The 19183-nt window shown below is 41.3% G+C and overlaps 1 protein-coding gene and 1 long non-coding RNA gene across 2 annotated transcripts in view; both read left to right on the top strand.

Annotated features, from left to right (window-relative positions):
• LOC308056413 overlaps positions 1-10713 on the top strand; it is a 53943-nt gene extending 43230 nt beyond the window's left edge. The window contains exon 2 of the long non-coding RNA XR_013924821.1: positions 9544-10713. This is a non-coding gene — a long non-coding RNA (uncharacterized lncRNA). The remainder of the gene's footprint in view (positions 1-9543) is intronic.
• A 1499-nt stretch (positions 10714-12212) lies between these two features.
• COX7C (cytochrome c oxidase subunit 7C) lies at positions 12213-14818 on the top strand. The gene is made up of 3 exons (XM_080371769.1): positions 12213-12390; positions 13509-13654; positions 14724-14818. Exons 1-2 carry the CDS (start codon positions 12316-12318, stop codon positions 13623-13625), a joined length of 192 nt encoding a protein of 63 aa, XP_080227895.1. The 5' UTR covers positions 12213-12315; the 3' UTR covers positions 13626-13654; positions 14724-14818.
• The last annotated feature ends 4365 nt before the right edge of the window (positions 14819-19183 follow it).

Raw genomic sequence — 19183 nt, 5'->3', positions numbered from 1 at the left:
AGAAAAATGAGAGCAATACTTGCTTAACAGCTGAACAATCTACCGCTATCACAGAAAGTTAGTAATACACGGAGCTATTGTTTATGACTAACTACAAGTTTCTGAAAATGTCAGTCCAGAAAGTGTACCATGAAAATACTTAAAACAGTAGTAAATAGAGGTGTAATTACACTGGTCCAATAAGTTATAGAGAAATGCAATTTGACCTTTAATAGTTAAAGATAATGTCTTTCATTAAAAATACAGGGGAAAAAAAACCACCTTCCTCCTTTCACCTTCATTTCCCTTTGTTTTAACTGCTGTATTTCTTTTGAAATGCAGTCTTCTTACAGAAATACTGAATGATCTGTAGCAAGTGACAATGCACCTGTGAGCAACTGAGGCTTTCAGGCTTCCCATTCAAATTACTTGCAGCTCTCTTTTCCCTTACTCCCTGAAACATTATGCAGTAATACCTATCTAGATTTAGAGGTGAACTGAGGTTTAAGCAAATGGCACTTCAGTTGGCACATCACTCCCTCGATATCCCACCTCTAGGCTATGTCTACACTGCAGTCCTGTATGACAACCAACAGCCTTAATGTCTCCCCTCTACACTATTGTCTCATCTATGCATTATGCCAGAGCTCTATCTGCCTCCCAGGACTCAGACACAGCACAAGGATGATTTCAGGCAACACTGTCATGCAGTTCCTGGTCAGTCAGACTCCTGCTTATCAGCCTGAGTTTAGTCTCCCAGGTGCTCGTCTTCTTCCCTCTGCCATTAGCACCAACATGATGCATGCTGCCAAGCTCCTCCTCCATACTTAAGCAACCTAGCCATCTCATTATGTCTGCTACCTTTGTAGCAGCCAATTTTACAGGCAGTCCCAGCTGCCACAGCTACCTGCCAGACAGTTTCCAACTGTCCTGCTTCCTCTATCCTTGAGCAGTCCTGATGCAAAACCACTTTCAGTGCATAAGCATATTGGCATTGGCTGGAGGATGTGTAATGCCTCAAGGATTAGATCCTTTCTTCTCAACAGGCCATGGTCCTTCCAAAAGGTTTACAACCTCCTCACAGTAGAAGTGTTTTCACAATGAGGGTGAATACTACAACATCTTTTCCAGCTTCACCCATGAGCTTCTCCATTTCTTCACACTGTTTCAAAACCTGTTTTTTTCATGTTAGGTGAACAAATGTATTCTCCTTTAGCAGGTGATTATTCATACCACATACTGTGGAAAAAAACTCAAAGGCCAGCAAGATTCTGAGTAACAAGAAAACCACACATGCTTTCAAAGCTCACAACAGTTTAGCCTCTCCTTTTTTCCTCCTTAATCTTTATAAGACCAACTAGAAATAGAAAAAGAAAAAACAAAGGAGAGAGGAAAAAACCCCAAAACAAAACCAAAAAAAACCAAAGACCTTAGGACAAACAATCCACGCTAATTTGATACTCTTTCTATGTCTGTCAACACACACTGTCACCCCACTTGCTCCAGCTACTGTTTTTGTATCCCCTTGTGCCTCAGGTAAGATCCATTCCCCTTGTCAGGCTAAAAAGGATCACTTTGCCAAGTCAAATTGTATTTCCCTCACACACTCCTGAAAGGTTAATGTTCATTTGCCCAGCAAACTCCCCAGGTAATCACCCAGAACACATGGCTTCCATGACTGAAAAAATAAAACAAAAAGCTTATCACATTAGGCAAATGCTCCTGAATTTTTCTTTCCTATTCATGGTCACCTCTTTTCATGGAGATTATAGAAACAGTATCCTTTGTCAAATGTATTTGAAAGTGACCAGAGGGTTTAAAACTTACCAAAATCTTATAAAACTATACAAACATGTATACAGAGCACAATAATATTAGCCTCACTTGGGCTGCAAGTCAAGACAAAAAACATTCCTGTGCAATGTTAAAAACCCAAGAAGCTGAGGAAAATTTTGGAGGTTAGCCTTAAGACCAGCTCTCTCCTGGTACAACACTTTACCACCGAGTACTAAAGTAGCTACTTTTAAGCTGAAATCTCCAAGTGTTTGGAGTTTAATCTATTTTTTCTTTCTCATCTCTTGTTTAGATTTGCCAATGCTTATCTTAGACATAGTATTTAAAAAGGTATCACCGATTTGCTTAAAACTGTGGGGGTTTTTTAAGTTAGAATATATATCCTGGAACACGCTGTAACCTGCACACAAGTATACAAGCTGGGAAGTGAAACAGACTGTTGACATAATTCAGTATGATCTACGGGAATGCCTGCATTGATGCAAGGCAACTCTTTCTGCCAATAATAGTTGCATTCATGCTATGTATGTGGTACCACTGGTAGTACAGCTTGTGTACACAAACAAGCCCATTCCAATTCATTCTACATCAACCGTTTGACTTGGTAGTTTGAGTATAACTTGGTTTTTTAACTCACCATAGAAAAAAAATCTTAGATAGGCTAAATGCCTCCATCAAAACTCGATAGCATTTATAGACTCTTAACAGGTTTTTCAGTTAGCCCAACATATCACAAACATTAACCTATTGTAATGAATATATGTCTCCAGGAAATGTTCGCAATATCTGTCATGCTTTTGGAAGCAACTAATTCCCAGTTGATAACACTGATCTTATTGAGTTCTAGCCCTCAACTTTTTTTTTTTTTTTTTTTTCCTGGCATTAAGGGGCAAAATACACATCTCAGGGTTTGTGGGTTTTTTTGTTTTGGTTTGTTTTGGTTTGATTTGGTTTGGTTTGGTTTGGTTTGGTTTGGTTTGGTTTGGTTTGGTTTGGTTTGGTTTTTTTAGCAAAGATATATGTGGGTCTTTCATTGAGCACTTTCCTCAGTCAGGGTGGTAGTCAAGGTGTGTTGCTCTTACACAGCTAGAAACAAAGTATCAATGGGAAATATTAAAAAAGTGAAAAAAAAATTAATTTACCCAATGCATTTAAACAAAGGAGTTCCTGCCACACTGGAAAAGCCAATCGTAATGGCTCAATTTATCTAACTAATTCTTAAAAATATATTTCAGAAACACAATTATACTAAAAATGCTTGTGCATAACTAAAGAATCATAGAGAAGGAAACTGGCAGAAAATGACCTGACAAGTATGCAAATTGTCACAGGTATATTAGAAAGACTGTATTTTGAGGGGCCTTTTTAGCCCCCTTGCATATTTTCAAGAACATACTGTCCTGATGCTGAGGAAACCAAGAACAATTCAAACCTCTCTGATATAAAATAAAAATGGAATTTTATTAAAAAATCCTTTGTTAAACTACTTTAAAAATAAGCACAAATTGGCCAGAAAAATTAAGGGCATTTTTAGCTTTTAATACCTATGTAAATTGAGTATTGCACCTGCTAGTAAGTTTAGGGTATATATGGGGATTCTAGGGCTCCTAGATATTCCTGTACACAGAAAAGCTCCTTCAAACACAAGTTCTAGCAACCAAGCAATGACTGTTACAGTGAGACAGTTCAAAATGCAAGTAATTATAACACTGCTCACTGTAATTATAAACCAAATGTGTCTTGGTGTGTATGATAAAAATAAGAAGCTTCACATACTTCATCTTAGAGAAAGACGTCAAGACAAAAAAAATTAGTCTTACTCCCTATGCAAGTGCTGTATTCTCATGAAGACTCCAAAATAGTTTCCATACAATAAACCTTCCATTACCTATTTTATACAGGCTTTTGTGAGATTTAATTAATGCCGCAAAGTGCTTTGAGATTAATGAAAAAAAAATCTGTCAGGATAAAATATTATTGTCAGACACTCATTTCAGCTTATGAAATGTGGTTTTGTACATACAAATGAGACTTCCTATCCATTAGGAATCATTTATATGAAAGAGCAATTTTGAAATATTCCACATAAGGTGAAAATAAATTTATCTAGGTACATTTCCAAAACTGTAATTTTGTCACTATGCACATCCAGCTACAGCTATACTCAACCTGCTTTTGTGAGTAACATTTAATCCATAAATATATGCCCAACTTTTCATATTACCTGTGTTTTTCACAAGGAATACAAAGCTAACAGTAAAACAAACCATACAACCGGAGCAAACAGACCAAATTTGGACACACAGGCCCTCTTTCAGGTTCCAAACATACACAAAAAGACAACGTTTCAATTCAGGTTGAGAACAGTAAGTCTAACATACTTTATCATGTTAATAATGTTAATTAAACAGTTTTAAAGAAAAAATAAGCTGCATTTGTGGAGCCATGGTTGACAAAAAGACAAAAAGAGAAAGCTCACAGTGGAGTGTCAAGAAGACCTTTGGACGTAAAGATATCTTTCTAATTATTTTCTCCTTTTGTTTGTAATATATCATGATAAATTGAAATCAGCTTAAAAAATTGCAAAATACTATAAAACCTACCATGGTAACATCTTATCTTGAATATCATCAGGCATGATCCTCGGAACCAAAATTCATAAATGCACTAGACATTAGAAGTCTGGGACTTGGGAAAGAATTTGGTTTGTCTCATGTAATAATCTTCTCATGCCCTAATCCCAAATAATATATATGCATTCAGCACTAAAGTTGTAGTTGGACAAGCTCTTTTTGCCAACATAAACTGATGTTGCTGCCAAGAAAAGCACTAATTCTATGCCTCCATTTCCACCTTTTCACTGCTACAGCTGCTGCACACCTTTCTGTGGGCCAGCATAAGTTTCTGTGCAACTACATTGTAAACTGGATCTGTGAACTCATATACTCAAAATAAAACGCCTGGGGGGAAAAAACGCCCTTTGAACTATACCTTAGGAAAATTACTTTCAGTTTGTATTTACCTCTGAAAGTAATTGCATCAATTTTACACCTTAAGGAAGGCTTGCACATTTGGAAGCTTGGCTGGTTTTAACAACTATATCCATGACAAAATAATGAAAGATACTACTTCTCCTAACAACCTTCTCTCACAAGTATCCTTCTACTATCCAGGTCTAAAACAGTCCTATAACTGTTTCCACAGGATGATTTCTCTTACTATTCTATTTCATTTTCTGCTGACTTATGTGGGCTCTATGGAATCAAAGAAAGTATCTTAGTAAAGTAAGAATTCTTCTGAAATAACACTCTCTATATTCTTTTATTTCAAGGTTCTCGGCCTTTCATTGTGTTAAATACAGATAATTCACACACTAACATTTTTGTTGTTGTTGTTGATGAAGCCCACTTTACTTTTAATACTGTTCTCTATTTTATACTTGTAACATATTTTTACATTTACTTTGCAGAAAAATAAGACCAGTTTTATATAAAGCATGCTAAATTACTGTTATGAAAGACATACTTCTACAATTGTGAAATTAGGGTAAGATACTTGACAAATTATTTCTATTACAGATATTTCTGTTAACCCATCATTTTGCTAAAATTATGTAACTAATATCCATTATATAACACCTCTAACAACTTCAATTCATCCTTTCCCCTCCATTAATTAGCATTTAACAACGGCTTAATCTTGTGGTTAATACCTGACTGGAGTGAGGTTAATTCCTAATTTTAACTGCTCCACAAAATAACTTCTCATGCCAACAAATATGCAGGACAATTTCTGCAGAAAACAATATTTTTCTGTCATATATAATAGTTCATTTGTCTCTGGAGAACTCTGTCCATGACACTACTAAAAAATTTAGGGAGTTTACACTATTAAAAAGTTTTCATGAAAAACATACATTGAACTTAACCATATATAATTTCAGTATTTAAACAAGCTGTTTCCTTCACTCATAAAACACGACACAAAAAGTCAGTATGACTTGTATCTTGTTTTTATCATTACATCTCACTGATTGGCAAGACCAGCTGGGAAACAGATAGACCTGTATGCCCTGTGCATTTTGCTAAAATGTCCACCAAGCTTTCTATGCTTCTTTCTCTCATTAAGATCAGAAAAAAACAGTATTAAGCAGTATTTTCTTCAGCTACCTGGATTTTTTTCTTATTTATAGTTTTGCCTTACAGTTCAAGAAGAGGAATGTTCTCTGTGCTGGAATGTGACTAGCAATAAGAAAGCAGTACATGAAAGAATCCACCACCAAGTCATATTCACAAGCAGCAAAATGTAATATATTATTGAAGATGAAGAAGCTAACCTGGTAAATTTAAGCAATTATAGCAACAAATTTTTTTAAAGGAAAAAAGAATTGTGGATATAAAAAGCTGTATGTGAAAGTCTAGAGTCAAAGACTCATAGATTTAAAAGCCAGAGGTACCATTAAAATTATCTGTTCTGACCCTCTGCATAACACAGGCCAGGGAATTTCACCCAATAATTCCTTTTGTAAGCCTCACGGTTTGTTTGTATATTAGACAGTCTTTTTACAAAGGCACCCAGTGGAGCATTTATCATCTCCTACAATAATTTGCACTGCTACCTGATTGTCTGCATTACAATTACTGTACATCATACTTTCAATAATTTGAAAGATATTAACTTTCATTTTTTTGCCAAAATTCCAATCAATGGCAACTGAGCCTTTTTCTTTAAACTTCCTGCATGGTTTTCTCAAATACCTGGACTAGCATACTTCATTTCCTAGTTTATACTTCGAAGGACAACAGATATGAGCATTCCTACAAACTTCTTCACTTGCTGTCAAACAGGTAGCTTCTTCTCCTGAAGATTTACTACTCTTTATCATATCTACCTATAGATCTCTATTTCTGTCTAAATAGAAAATACCTGCAAAACATCAGTTCAAGGAGTAAACTGCTATTGCTGATGAGACCCTGCAACTGTACCGCTGTGGGGGTCAATCCAGATTTCTGGACTATTGGGAAGTCAAGATACTGAATCTACTGCTTTTGTCCCATCTAACATTAATCTGTGTGGAAATATGCAACACAGCCCCAAAAGGAAACAATGACACATCAGCCTATCAGAAACATACCAGACTGAGTACAAGGATTTAATATACATAGGAAAGACAGTGAGTAAACTCTGACACTGTTGGGGAAATATTCTCTACTACGCATTGCTAATATCTGTCTTTGTAACCAACAGCCTTATTGCCTAACACACCATCTGTATTGGTTTCAGGTCCAACCCCAGTAGCAGCAATGTAGTACTGTGACACCACTCTCCTCACCACAAGGGAAACACTAGCTGTGGTATGCTGAAAAAACTTACAATAGCATTAGGAAAAGAACTGCAATTCCACTGAGTGACTAAAATTATCCCTGAGTAGACTGAGCAAAAATTACCTTGTCATGTCAAGCAGAGGAGACTCTTTAAACCATACTCCTGATTCCTTGGTGGATGTCCAATGGCTAGGAGACAAGAAGAAGAAAATGAAGAGTTTACTTGATCTTGAATAACACGAAAGATCTTCATCTAGTACAATCTCAGCACTTAAGTGCCACTGTGTAACATGAACTTTTATACCTATATCCAGCATCTCTTCACCACCAACGAATATTATAACATCTACTACAGGAAGAGAAGACCTACACTGAAATACAAACACTAGTTAAAAAGATGATAAAGCAGACTGCCATACAGGAAGCAGACCACCATTGCGCTATTAATTCCAATTAGGAAAAACTTGAGTAAGGGCAGAAAGCTGCTAAGGGAGGGGAACGTTAATCCATCCCACTCCTACCAGTTTGACACCGGTGCCAGCAAGAGATGCCCAGAGCCTGGAGAGGGGTCGCAGGGCAGGGGGAACACCTGAGGAGCAGCACAAAGGAATTCCAGCCGCTCCAGCCAGTCAGTCAGCTCCACCGGGGGCTCAGATTAAATGTTTCTGTGCAAACGCACGTAGCACGGGGAATAAACAAGAGGAGTCGGAGACTTGCACGTGCCTGCAGGGCTGTAATCCGACTGGTGTCACAGAGACATGGTGGGATGGCTCCAGTGCCTGGAGAGCTGGAATGGAAGGATACAGGCTCTTTAGGAAGGACAGGCAGGGCAGACAAGGAGAGGGTGTCACCCGCTATGTCAATGACCAGCTGGAGTGCAGGAGCTCCGGCTGGGCAGGGATGAGGAGCCCGGCAAGAGCTCACGGGTCAGGATTACAGGGAGGGCAGGGACAGGTGACATTGCAGTGGGGGCCTGTTACAGGCCACCTGACCAGGAAGGCCGAGCGGGTGAAGCCCTCTATAGACAGACAGGAGCCACCCCATGCTCACAAGCCTCGTCCTCCCCAGGGACTTCAACCACTCCATGAGGGTTTTTTTGCCTCAGTTTTCACTGACGAGTGCTCCAGCCGCACCGCCCAGGTCACAGAAGGCAAAGGCAGGGACTGGGAGGACAAAGAACCACCTGCTATAGGGGAAGATCAGGTCTGAGAGCATCTAAGGAACCTGAAGGGGCACAAGTCATGGGACCTGATGAGGTACATCTGCAGGTCCGGAGAGAAGTGGTGGATGAAGTGGCTAAGCCACTATGCGTCATATTGGAGATGCTGTGGCAATCCAGTGACGTTCCCACTGACTGGAAAGGGGGAAACACAACCCCCCTTGTTAACAAGGCAAATAAGGAAGACCTGGGGAACTACAGGACAGTCAGTCTCAACTCTGTGCCCGGCAAAACCATGGAGCAGATCCTCCTGGAAACTATGCAAAGGCACATGGAAAATAGGGAGGTGACTGGTGACAGCCAGCATGGCTTCACTAAGGGCCAGTCGTGCCTGATGAATTTGGTGGCATTCTGTGATGGGGTTACAGTGTTGACATATGAGGGAAGAGCAACTGCTGTCATCGACCTGGACTCATGCAGAGCATTTGACACTGTCCCACACGACATCCTTGTCTCTGAACTGGAGAGATATGGATTTGATGGAGGGACCACTCCGTGGATAAGGAATTGGCTGGATGGTTGCACTCCAAGTGTTGTAGTCAATGGCTCAATGTCCCAACAGGAGACCGGTGATGAGTGGTGTTCCTCAGGGGCCCACACTGGGACCAGAGCTGTATAATGACTTTGTTGGTGACATGGACAGTGAGATTTAGAGCACCCGCAGCAAGTTTGCTGATGACACCCAGCCGTGTGGTGCGGCTGACAGGCTGAAGGGAAGGGATGCTGTCCAGAGGGACCTGGGCAGGCTTGAGAGGTGGGCCCATGTGAACCTCGTGAAGTTCAGCAAGGCCAGGTGCAAGGTCCTGCACGTGGGTCGGGGCAGCCCCCAGTATCCATACAGGCTGGGCAGAGGATGGACTGAGAGCAGATCTGTAGAGAAGGACTTGGGCTGCTGGTGGATGAGAAGCTCAACACGGCCAGACAATGTGTTTGCAGCCCCAAAAGCCAGCTGTACCCCGGGCTGCCTCGAAAGCAGCATGGCCAGCAGGTCAAGGGGGGGATCCTCCCCCTCTACTCCGCTCTCATGAGACCCCCCTGCAGTACCGCCTTCAGCTCCAGGCACCCAACACAGGAAGGGCATGGACCTGCTGGAGCGAGTCCAGAGGAGGGACACGAAGATGACCAGAAGGCTGGAGCACCTCTGCTGTGCAGACAGGCTGAGACTTGGGGTGGTTCAGCCTGGAGAAGGCTCCGAGGAGACTTTACAGCACCTGCCAGTACCTAAAGGGGCCAACAAGAAAGCTGGAGAGGGACATATTAGAAGGATGTGTAGTTATAGGACAAGTAGGAATGGCTTTAAACTGAAAAAGGGTAGATTTAGGTTAGATGTAAGGAAGAAATTGTTCCCTGTGATAGTGGTGAGACACTGGCCAAGGCTGCCCAGAGCAGCTGTGGGTGCCCCATCCCTGGCAGGGCTCAAGGGCAGGCTGGATGGGGCTTGGAGCAGCCTGGGTTGGCCAAAGGTGTCCTTGCCCATGGCAGGGGTTGGAACTATAAGATCTTTAAGGTCCCTTTCAACCCAAACCATTCTACGATTCTATGAAAAAAAGAGACCTGGTGCCTAAACAGGAAGGGAAGTTAGCAGAAACAGGAAAGCATCCTCCAATAGACTTAAGAATTAGCAAATGAAGAAAGAAAGAAAAAGAATTGTACGCTTTGACATGTAAAATGACAAATATAACTAGATGGAGGAAAAAGACTTTGAAAAACAACTACGTAAGGGAATCACAACTAAATCTAAAAATGGGGCAAAAGGTTTCCTAGATTTCTCTGTCACCTATTAAAAGTCAAAGAAGAAAGAAGCACTGAAAAACAAGGCCATCGGCATGGACTCTTTGCACTGATACTTACTGTGGAAGAAACCTAGTTAGTTGTATGTAAGTCTTTTTTTTGTGAGGGGGACAGAAAAGGAACTGTATGAACAGGCTATGGAGTATCTATGGGAAAAGTAAGTGCTAAGAAATAACATGGACCAAACGGTACTCAACACATCAAGCTGTAAGAGAAATCTACGATAAGTAGCTGAATTATTAATGATCAGTCTGAGCTCAGTCTTGAAAATTCCTTGTGTGACCAATACAATACCTATTTACTCCACTAGTTTCCAAGTGGAACTACAGGTTTCTAAGACTGTAATCTATACTGGACTTTTTAGTAAATATTACATCAATGCTACAAGAAGCAGATGTCTGAATAAAGATAAAGGAGGGGTGTGTGCATGTTTTGATTTTGCTTCCATAACGAGAAAGCCAGTGAAGTTCTGATGAAGACATCAATATATATGTGGATATTACCTGTTTCAAAATTCAAGTTTCCAAATGTTCTTCTATAAGAGTTCCTGTCCAGTCAACAAATCACTAGATAAAAATGTTCTGGTGAAAAAAAAAAAAAAATAAAGCTCGTGACAATTCCTGTTCTTACAAAGCATTCAATTAGAATTTCAGAGCTAAATCATATTTTGAATATAGAACATTCAAGAGTTATAGTATCACAAGAAACTCAAAGAATTCCCAAGAAAACTGCATGTGAACTAATTCAGATTGCTCTCTGGCTTCAGGAGGTGCTGAACGCAGAAGTACAAAAACTTATTGCTGCATTTTGCTGGCAGTCTAATTCACTCATATTAAAACTCAAGTAGGAAAACAATCCAGTTGAAATCTACTGCTTACTCCCCAACTGTTTTGGTTTGTGGTTTATAGAAGAAATCATTCCGGAAAATTATATTAATCTTTGTACTTAATTCCACTTTATTTATTTCATGAATACATGAATTTGATACACTTTAACTATTAAAAAACCCTCATTGCTTCACAATGCTTTTCTGTGTCTTCTGCTTGAACATACATTGCCTCTCAAAACAAACTACAGTAATTTCTACCTGGTCCTAATTACCCTATTTTCCAAAATAAATTCTCTAAATAAAAGTTAATACAATTATATTTCGCTTCTCAAGCTCACAGTTGTTTCCACCTGCCTTTAATAATGTGCAGCGCTATTGAGCCTGAAATCTTGTTTTTCTATCCTCCCTTAGATACTACGTAACTATGCAGACAGGCTATGAAAAAAATGTTGCCTTACAACACAAGAGATGGCAGTATCAAACTTATTTTACTGAAAAACAAATAAAATCCAGTGTTTGTCTTTAAACTACTGCATATAAGAAAACAGACAGACACTATCACCCTAGAAATAAGTTTGTGGGGTTTTGTGGTTTTTTTGGGTTTTTTTTCTTTTTTTTTTTTTTTAATTATTATTCCTTTTCCAAACATGAAGGGTGGAGGGCTTTTTTTCCTCGGTATTTTCCAAGTTTCTTTGAAGTGTAACTTTGTAAGAAAACTAGGCCAGAATATATTCATTAAGTCGGCATAAACAGTCATCACCGGCCTCGCCCATATTCACTGGACTTTTAAATAACGTTTGTAAAGCTACAGCCATCAGCAAAGTTGACGGCCCGTGATCTCATATTTCTGTAACACTGCAGAGACTGAGGACCTGTTTGACTCACACCACCACCGCTTTGCCACCATACAAAAAAGCTGTCCAGGACGTCTATTTTAAAAGCTGACCTGTGCTACCGCAAGATTAGCCTGAGGTAACACAGAAGTGGTTATTTGCTTTTCGCTCCGCCGGTGGTAATACCGCTCCCTTCCTTTCCTGCCGCCTGAACTTTCCTACCGCCCTCAGAGAGCACGTTGCCATTTCCCCCGCCACACCTGAGGGGAAGGCGCGCCCCGGGGCCGGAACGCCTGGCAGCCGACAAAATGGCGGGCGGGGGCGGAGAGCGGCGGGATAACCCCTCCCCTGAGGCGCACGGCGCGCCCAATCGCAGGCCGCAGATCGGCACCACGTGATCGCGCGGCTCTGCCCCACACTACAACTCCCATCACACCCCGGGGCACGCACCTCGTTCCGGCCCCGCCTCCCGCTCCCAGAAGGCGCCGGCGGTGCTGGGGGAAGGTCGCGCAGGGGAGAGGGTCCTAGCGCTGCGCTGTCGGTACCATGCTGGCTGCCAGTATCCGCAGGTTTACCACCTCTGCCCTGCGTAGGAGCCATTATGAGGAGGGCCCTGGGAAGGTGCGTGTGGAGGAAGTGCCGGCCCGCTGCGGCGTGGCCTGAAGGTCGCAGGAGGAGGCTGCGGCCGGGCTCGGGGAGGGGATGGCGGGGGGGGGGGGCGAGGGCCCGCCTCGGGGTGGTGGGGCAGGGAGCGTAACGGCTCTCCGCGGGACGGTGGCTCCGCGGGAGGAGCGGGACGGGGAGAAACGCGTCCCTGAAGGATGTTGCTCTCGCCCGGCCTGCGGCAGGCCTAGCCCAGGGGCCAGCCCCGCCACAGCTCCGGGGTGACGGCCCGGCGGACGCTCGGGAGATTGCTGAAAGGGGGGTAGCCAGAGGGGCGTCGGTGGAGCCGCAGTGCGGGCCTGGGCTGGCTGGCCGTCGGCGCTGGTGTGAGGCGCAGGCCCGTACTGCCTTGGCTGTGCTCAAGGTGAGCCTCTCGCTCGGTGAGCGCCGGGGAGGAGTTCTGCACAGTCCCAGGGCCCCAGCGGACTGGATGCCGTTGTGAGGAGAGTAACGACTGCTGTGTTGCCAGTTGCCCAGCTGGTGTCTGGTGGCCTGGTGGTACTGCTGTCACAGCCACAGCAAAGAGAACTGTGTTGCAAATGATTTCATATCCTTCTTTGCAACTTTCTGCAGTGACTTCTGACCAGTGGTACAAATGATGAGCATTGCAGTATGAGAGACAGCAATGATACTGTAAACGCTTTCTGATGTACCTTGTTGCTTAATACGTTCTCTTAAGTCCTATATCGAAAAACTAATTTTACACACCTAACGAGCCTGAGGGTAGTCTTCACAGTGAAGGTTTACATGTTGGAACAGCTTGCCTAGAGAAGCGTTGGGCTCTGTATCTTCAGGGACATGCATGCTGAACTGGATGAGACCTTCAAAGCAGGGGTAGTTTGCTAAATTGGGGGAAGAGGGGAAGAGCAGACAAAATGACCTCAGGAGGTCACATGCAAGCTATTATTGTAATTACTGTATTTCTTTCCTTGAGAGGAAGGGAAATTGATTTGTGCCTGAATGTTTTTTTTGTCAGTTTGACTCCACCTGTTAGTGCTCTGAGCTTCTCACCATTTTCAAGTCAATGAGGAAGTAACTGCTGCATGGCTGCAAAACTTAAAATTTTTCTCTTACAGAACATTCCGTTTTCTGTGGAAAATAAATGGCGATTACTTGCAGTGATGTGTGGATTCTTTGGAAGTGGATTTGTCGCTCCTTTTGTTATTGTCAGACACCAGCTTCTTAAGAAATGAAGAGGACAGACTGTCATTGCACTAGCTGGGTAACTGCATTTAGATTTCATAGCATGGTGGAGTCTGTGGTCAAAACTGAGCTTTACAGAGTCTAATCTAAAACCATTATCAATTTTCAGCCCTTCACAGTCCAGGTGCTTAAGAGTTGTGGTCTGCAATGGCATCTATAACTCAAATAATGAATAGGTTTGTTTGCTTCACAGGGCTGCTGCACTGTCAGTGGCTGGTCTTAAGGCCACACCTTTCTGGCTGCAGCTTCTTGATGGTCTACAGCTGGGTGAACTGACAGAAGAGTGCTACTGTTTTGATTTGGATAATAACTATAACCAAAACCATGTCTACCTTTCTTGAAACATAAAGTTATGCTTCTCAATCTGTAGGAACAGCTGGCATGTGTGATGTGAACAAAACAGTATGAGAAACTGTGATACTGTAAACGCTTTCTGATGTGCCAGTTAAAACTGAGTGGAAAACAACATTGCTTGAAATTCAGTTCAGCCATGTCAGAACAATCACACCACCTACATACAATGTTCCTAACCATTCACAGGATAAAGTCCACATAAAACAAGGTCATTAACAGCAGAAACAATTGTAACTGATGCTTGCTGACGATCATAACAGACAAAGCAAGCCTCAGACATATTCAGACTGTGCAAGCATGCGCTTTCCAGTTGAAAGGCCGCATCAGTTTATCTTAATCTGATTTCACTTCAGAAATATTTGGTATTGTCAGTTCTGTAATCTGAGAAACAACAGATCTTTTTAAGCTGGAATGACCCAGGTAGTTCTTGAAAAGAAATAAGTCCTCACTAGAATCTCATAATTGGAGCAAATTGAAGTAATCTATGTAATTCCTTTGACAGTCTGATGTTTTTGACTCCCTAGATTAAGGGGAAAAAATCAGCACACTTGTATTGAACTTGAGCACTTAAAACTGTATGATTTCATAATCGTAAGTCAGGGCCTCCACTACAAAAGCATGCGGTGGATTGAAGCAAAGCCTGGCAAATTTATCGTTAATTTATTTGTAGCTTTTCTAAATTCGAAGGGTAACATAGTTTTTAAGCTCATTAATTCTTTTTTTTTTTCTTGCAGAGTTGAAGTCTTCTACACAGCACCTTTCAATGGAAAAAGGATAGCTGCAATTGTGTAACATGCTGAATGTGTCTAAATAAAATCTTAAATCTGAAGGTCTTGGGCTGTGTATTTTGTGAAATTCCTGAAGTGCTTTTGACAATAGGTGTATACTGAGAACCCCTTCAGATTGTGGTGTGTTGACATTAAATTGGCCACTAATTTTCTTTATAGATAAAAAGAGGGTTTAAGCGTTACATTTCAAAATGGAAGTTGGGCTCAACATCTTTAGCAGAACAGATGTTTAAATAGCTTTACTAAGCTATATGGCCTTTTCAAACACCCTTCAGACTACTCACAGAATAATGACCTGGGATAGTTTATAACCAGTGAGCCTCACAATGGGTATACTGTCACCATAATCCATGCTGCAGAATTTTTATCTTCAATATTTTGGGCTCATCAGTTGAGAAGACTTTATTTGTCTATGTTTCCACACTTCTTTATTCTAAAGAGTTGTTGCTGGCTTACTGTTGCCCTGTGCAGGAACCTATGCATTGCCCTGCAGGTTTCATGAGGCTTCAGGACTGGATGACAACCAAGTCTGGAAAGTGAGTACAGCAGCAATAACTAGAACTGTGATCAGAAAACGTATTGGTAATATTCTATAGCTTATCAGAACTGGTATTGCTGCAGATACAGCTGTTCGGAAAGAATTGATAGTTTTCAGTTTGTAGCTGTAGTCTTAGCACAGGATCATACCAAACAAGGGGGACTGTGTAATGAAAGGTAATTTAGAGCTGTGAAGAGTGCTGTTGGGACACTTCCACCAACCTGAACATGACATGTTAAAGTCAGCGGCCCTGTTGACTGCATGAGTAGGAAGTAATTTTCACATACAGTTTTGTTGCGACCACCTCTGGCTAAAGATGCATGAGGAGTAGTGGCGTGATCCTGTAATGATTACATCACCTAGGAAATGATGCTGTCAAGTGGTGGTATTGAGTTCCTTAAGTGACGTTTTCTCATTTACTTTTTTCCTCTAAAATACTCTTCTGTCTGTAGCAAGATATGTTTAATGTGGCTTCCAATGTCAATTCATAGACTGGTGTTACAGAAGTTTGGACTGTGTTGGTATAGTTCAAACAAGTAGTAGTTTGTCATCAAATACCATGAGCTTACAAGAGCAATAAAATCCTCTTGGCAACAGAATAGCTTTTGGGTATCGGGTATCTTTCTTTTTTTTTTTTTTTTTTTTTTGGGGGGGGGGCGGGGCGTGGCTTTAAAATACTGATGACTAGTCCTGGTGTCAGCTGGAACAGTTAATTTTCAGTAGCTGGTGCAGTGCTGTGTTTTGGGTTTGGTGTGAGAGTGGTGTTGGTAACACACGTTTTTTAGTTGTTGCTGGGTAATGTTTATACAAAGTCGGGGACTTTTCAGTTTCTCAGGCCTTGCCAAGCAAGAAGGCTGGAGCAGCATAAGAACTTGGGAGGGGACACAGCCAGGACTGTTGATCTGAACTAGCCAAAGGGATATTCCGTACCATGAACATCATGCTTATATAAGCTGGGGGGAGTCAGACAGGGGCTGCCGATGACTGCTGGGAGACTGGCTGAGCATCTGTGAGCGGGAGGTGAGCAATTGTATATCACTTCTTTTTTCTTTTTTTTTTTCTTTTAGGTTTTATTTCTCTCCCTTGCTCTCCTTTTCATTACAGTTATTATTACTGCTACTATTTTATTTCAATTATTATCTCCTCATACAAGTTTTACCTTTTTCCTGATTCTCCTTCCCGTCCTGCTGGAGAGGGTTTGGGGGGAGTGAGTGGGCGAGCAGCATTCTGGTACTTGCTGGCTGGGGTTAAACCACACAGTGTGTGAAGAGCCTGAGCTGGGAACAAAGTAGTAACTTGCTACAACTTCTTCAGCAGAGCTAGAAGGTAGCTTAATGAAGCATGGTGATTTTGATAAAGGGCTAGCAAAGGCTACGAAAAAGTGATAATGAAGAAAGATTCAGAGTAAAGATCCCACAATATAAAGGGTTGAGATAGTAGAATTCTTTATAGCTGTGACTGAGGTATAATTATATACTATAATGTTTCTTAATGTACTTCCTGTCTGCAGAGTAATGCCTTTCAACAGACTTTGAGAGCATGTCTCCCTGTGTCTTGTGAAGCAAGTGAACTGTGTGTGTACTGTAGGTGATATGGGAACAGTGTGCTGAAACAGCTGGGGAATCCAGAAAGGGTGACTATTTCTTGGTCTAGACATTGGGATTTCCTGGAAGAACTTGGGTACTATAAAAAAATGCCACCCTTTTAATGCAAAAATAAAAATGGGAGCTCTTCGGTGAGAAAGTCTCATTTGCTTTCTCTCACAGATGAGCAGGTCAAAATGTCTGTTGCACAAGGCAAGTCTGAATGGAAGCCTGTTACAGAATCGCATTTCTCTTAGGGCTCACAAACATAACTTTTCTGTGTATGCATTTGTACCTAGCTCACTGTGTGTCCTCCAAAGTTAAATAACTTGTTTGGTTTGGTTAACTTTCCCTCTTACTCCTAAGTCCTTGATGTATTTGAAAAGCATGAGCATTGCCTCTGAATGTTTATATTGCGAGCTAGGCAAACAAGTTCCTTTAGTCTGCTTAAAATAAGGTCTTTCTGCATATCATCCCCTTCTCTATATTTTTTCTATTTAAATATATTTTTGAACATGGGTGGTTAAACTTAAACCAGTTATTTTTAGATTAAATGTTAGAGAATTTCTCCTCTCATCATGTGTTCTGAAACTGTAATCATCATTTTTTGCAGTGTCGTTACACTGATGGATCGTAGTCATTTTAGGAGCAGAGTGGTCCTCGGGGCTACTGGTTGTAAGTTTTCAAATTATGACCCTGTTTCCAGCCCTACCACCAACTTATAAAAATTACTGATGTGCATCACAACACCCATAACCTTTCATCTCCTGGTTTACTTAATTTCTATTGCTGCAACTGTTAGGCATACTCTGGGGGATGACTGCTGATAGTTGTCTTCCAGCTGTTGCCTACTGTGTGCTCCCACTCTTTGTGTGCCGGTAAGTGTCATACAACGGTTAAACCACATCAGCCCTGCTTTGGATAAGTCAAGCTGACTAAACATATAATGTTAGTCATAAACTATCACTTGATAAACCCGTGTTCATGGCGCCCATTGTTAATTAATCTTTCCTTCAAACAGAAAGTTCAGTGCAATTTTGTAGGTTTTTTTTAATCTGCTGCATTAATTCTTTCAGGATTTCTTGAGTGTAGGTTAAGTACACTCGCTAATTTTGTTCTGCATAGCTCTCCGGTTTTGAGCTTGCATTTTTAATATAACAGCTGCACACCGTAAGTTTCAAAATAAGTAGACATACTGTCTATTTGTTGCAAACTCTGTTATTCTTAGGTGCTGCCAGAGCTGTAATTAGTCCCTTTAGAATTGGACTGTTTCTCTACATGACTTGCTTGGGCAGTTTTCAGTAATTTTCAAGCCCCATCAATTATCAAGTCCATAAGTTCTCTGTCTGAATTAAGTAATTGGTTCCCTTAGGTTTTCAAAACTTTGACTTCTGTAATAGAAACACATTAACAGATCTGTTTTGATCTCTCTTTCTATTAATGCAAACTGGGACAGTCTGCATTCTACCCAAAGGCATTTTTTACTGCTAGATTATTCATAATCTTATCACTATTTAATAAAGCAAAGTCTAAAAATCTTCATTTGGTTGCTTGCTTGGAAAATACTGGTTGTCATTGAGAGAGATGTGGCTCCTATCATTAGTATCAGATGTTTGACACAGTTTAATTTCACAGAGGCAAAACTCCAGATTGTATTTGTTTCTCTTGTTACAAGAATATTGCTGCTTATAGCCAAGCTTGATTTTAGGAGCATATGTCTAAGCCTAGATTTCTGGTTTTATCTGTTCTGTGGTTTTTTATTTAAGTCTTCCTGCTCTTTTATTTGCTTATTGACTGCTAAGTAGGTAAGCCAGAGGAACCTGGGTAGATTGTTGAAACACATCTATTGCTGACCACTGTTTGTGGCCGCTCTCAACACTTTTCTTCCATGCCTAGCTTCACAGGGTGGAAAAAGTGTCCATGGCAGCAAAATTCTAGGGCAGACCAAATGATCTCTGATGATCAGCCTTATGCTGGTCTCAGGAAGCAATGCTGTGGATAAAATAGGTTTTAAAAAAATACCCGCTTTGAAATGCTAATGCATGACTTTGAGAGGTGCTGAGTCTTCTGTTTAATTCACGTAAATGCGACTAGTCCAGTTCTACAGCCTGACAAGCCTTACCCTGTCATCCCCCAGTACAGCTTAGGCGACAAGTTAGCTGATTTTGTGACCCTTTTAAGTACCAAATGTTTGTTGCCGTCAAAGGTATCAGAATCTCACCCAGGAATGACTTCTCTAAACACATTTCCACCACAATTATTAACATGGAAATACCCAGCCCGGA

Source organism: Falco punctatus, assembly GCF_963210335.1.
Source record: "Falco punctatus genome assembly, chromosome: Z".
Classification (NCBI taxonomy): Eukaryota; Metazoa; Chordata; class Aves; order Falconiformes; family Falconidae; genus Falco; species Falco punctatus.
The sequence above is the reverse complement of the archived record's forward strand: the minus strand, read 5'-3'. Positions and strand labels throughout refer to the sequence as shown.

What these genes read in the sequence shown, in the direction of transcription:
- COX7C (XM_080371769.1), top strand. Translation starts at nt 12,316, where the DNA reads ATGCTGGCTGCCAGTATCCGCAGGTTTACCACCTCTGCCCTGCGTAGG. An exon ending in ATGAGGAGGGCCCTGGGAAG is followed by an intron (nt 12,391 to 13,508) that starts GTGCGTGTGGAG and finishes TTTCTCTTACAG; the next exon opens with AACATTCCGTTTTCTGTGGA.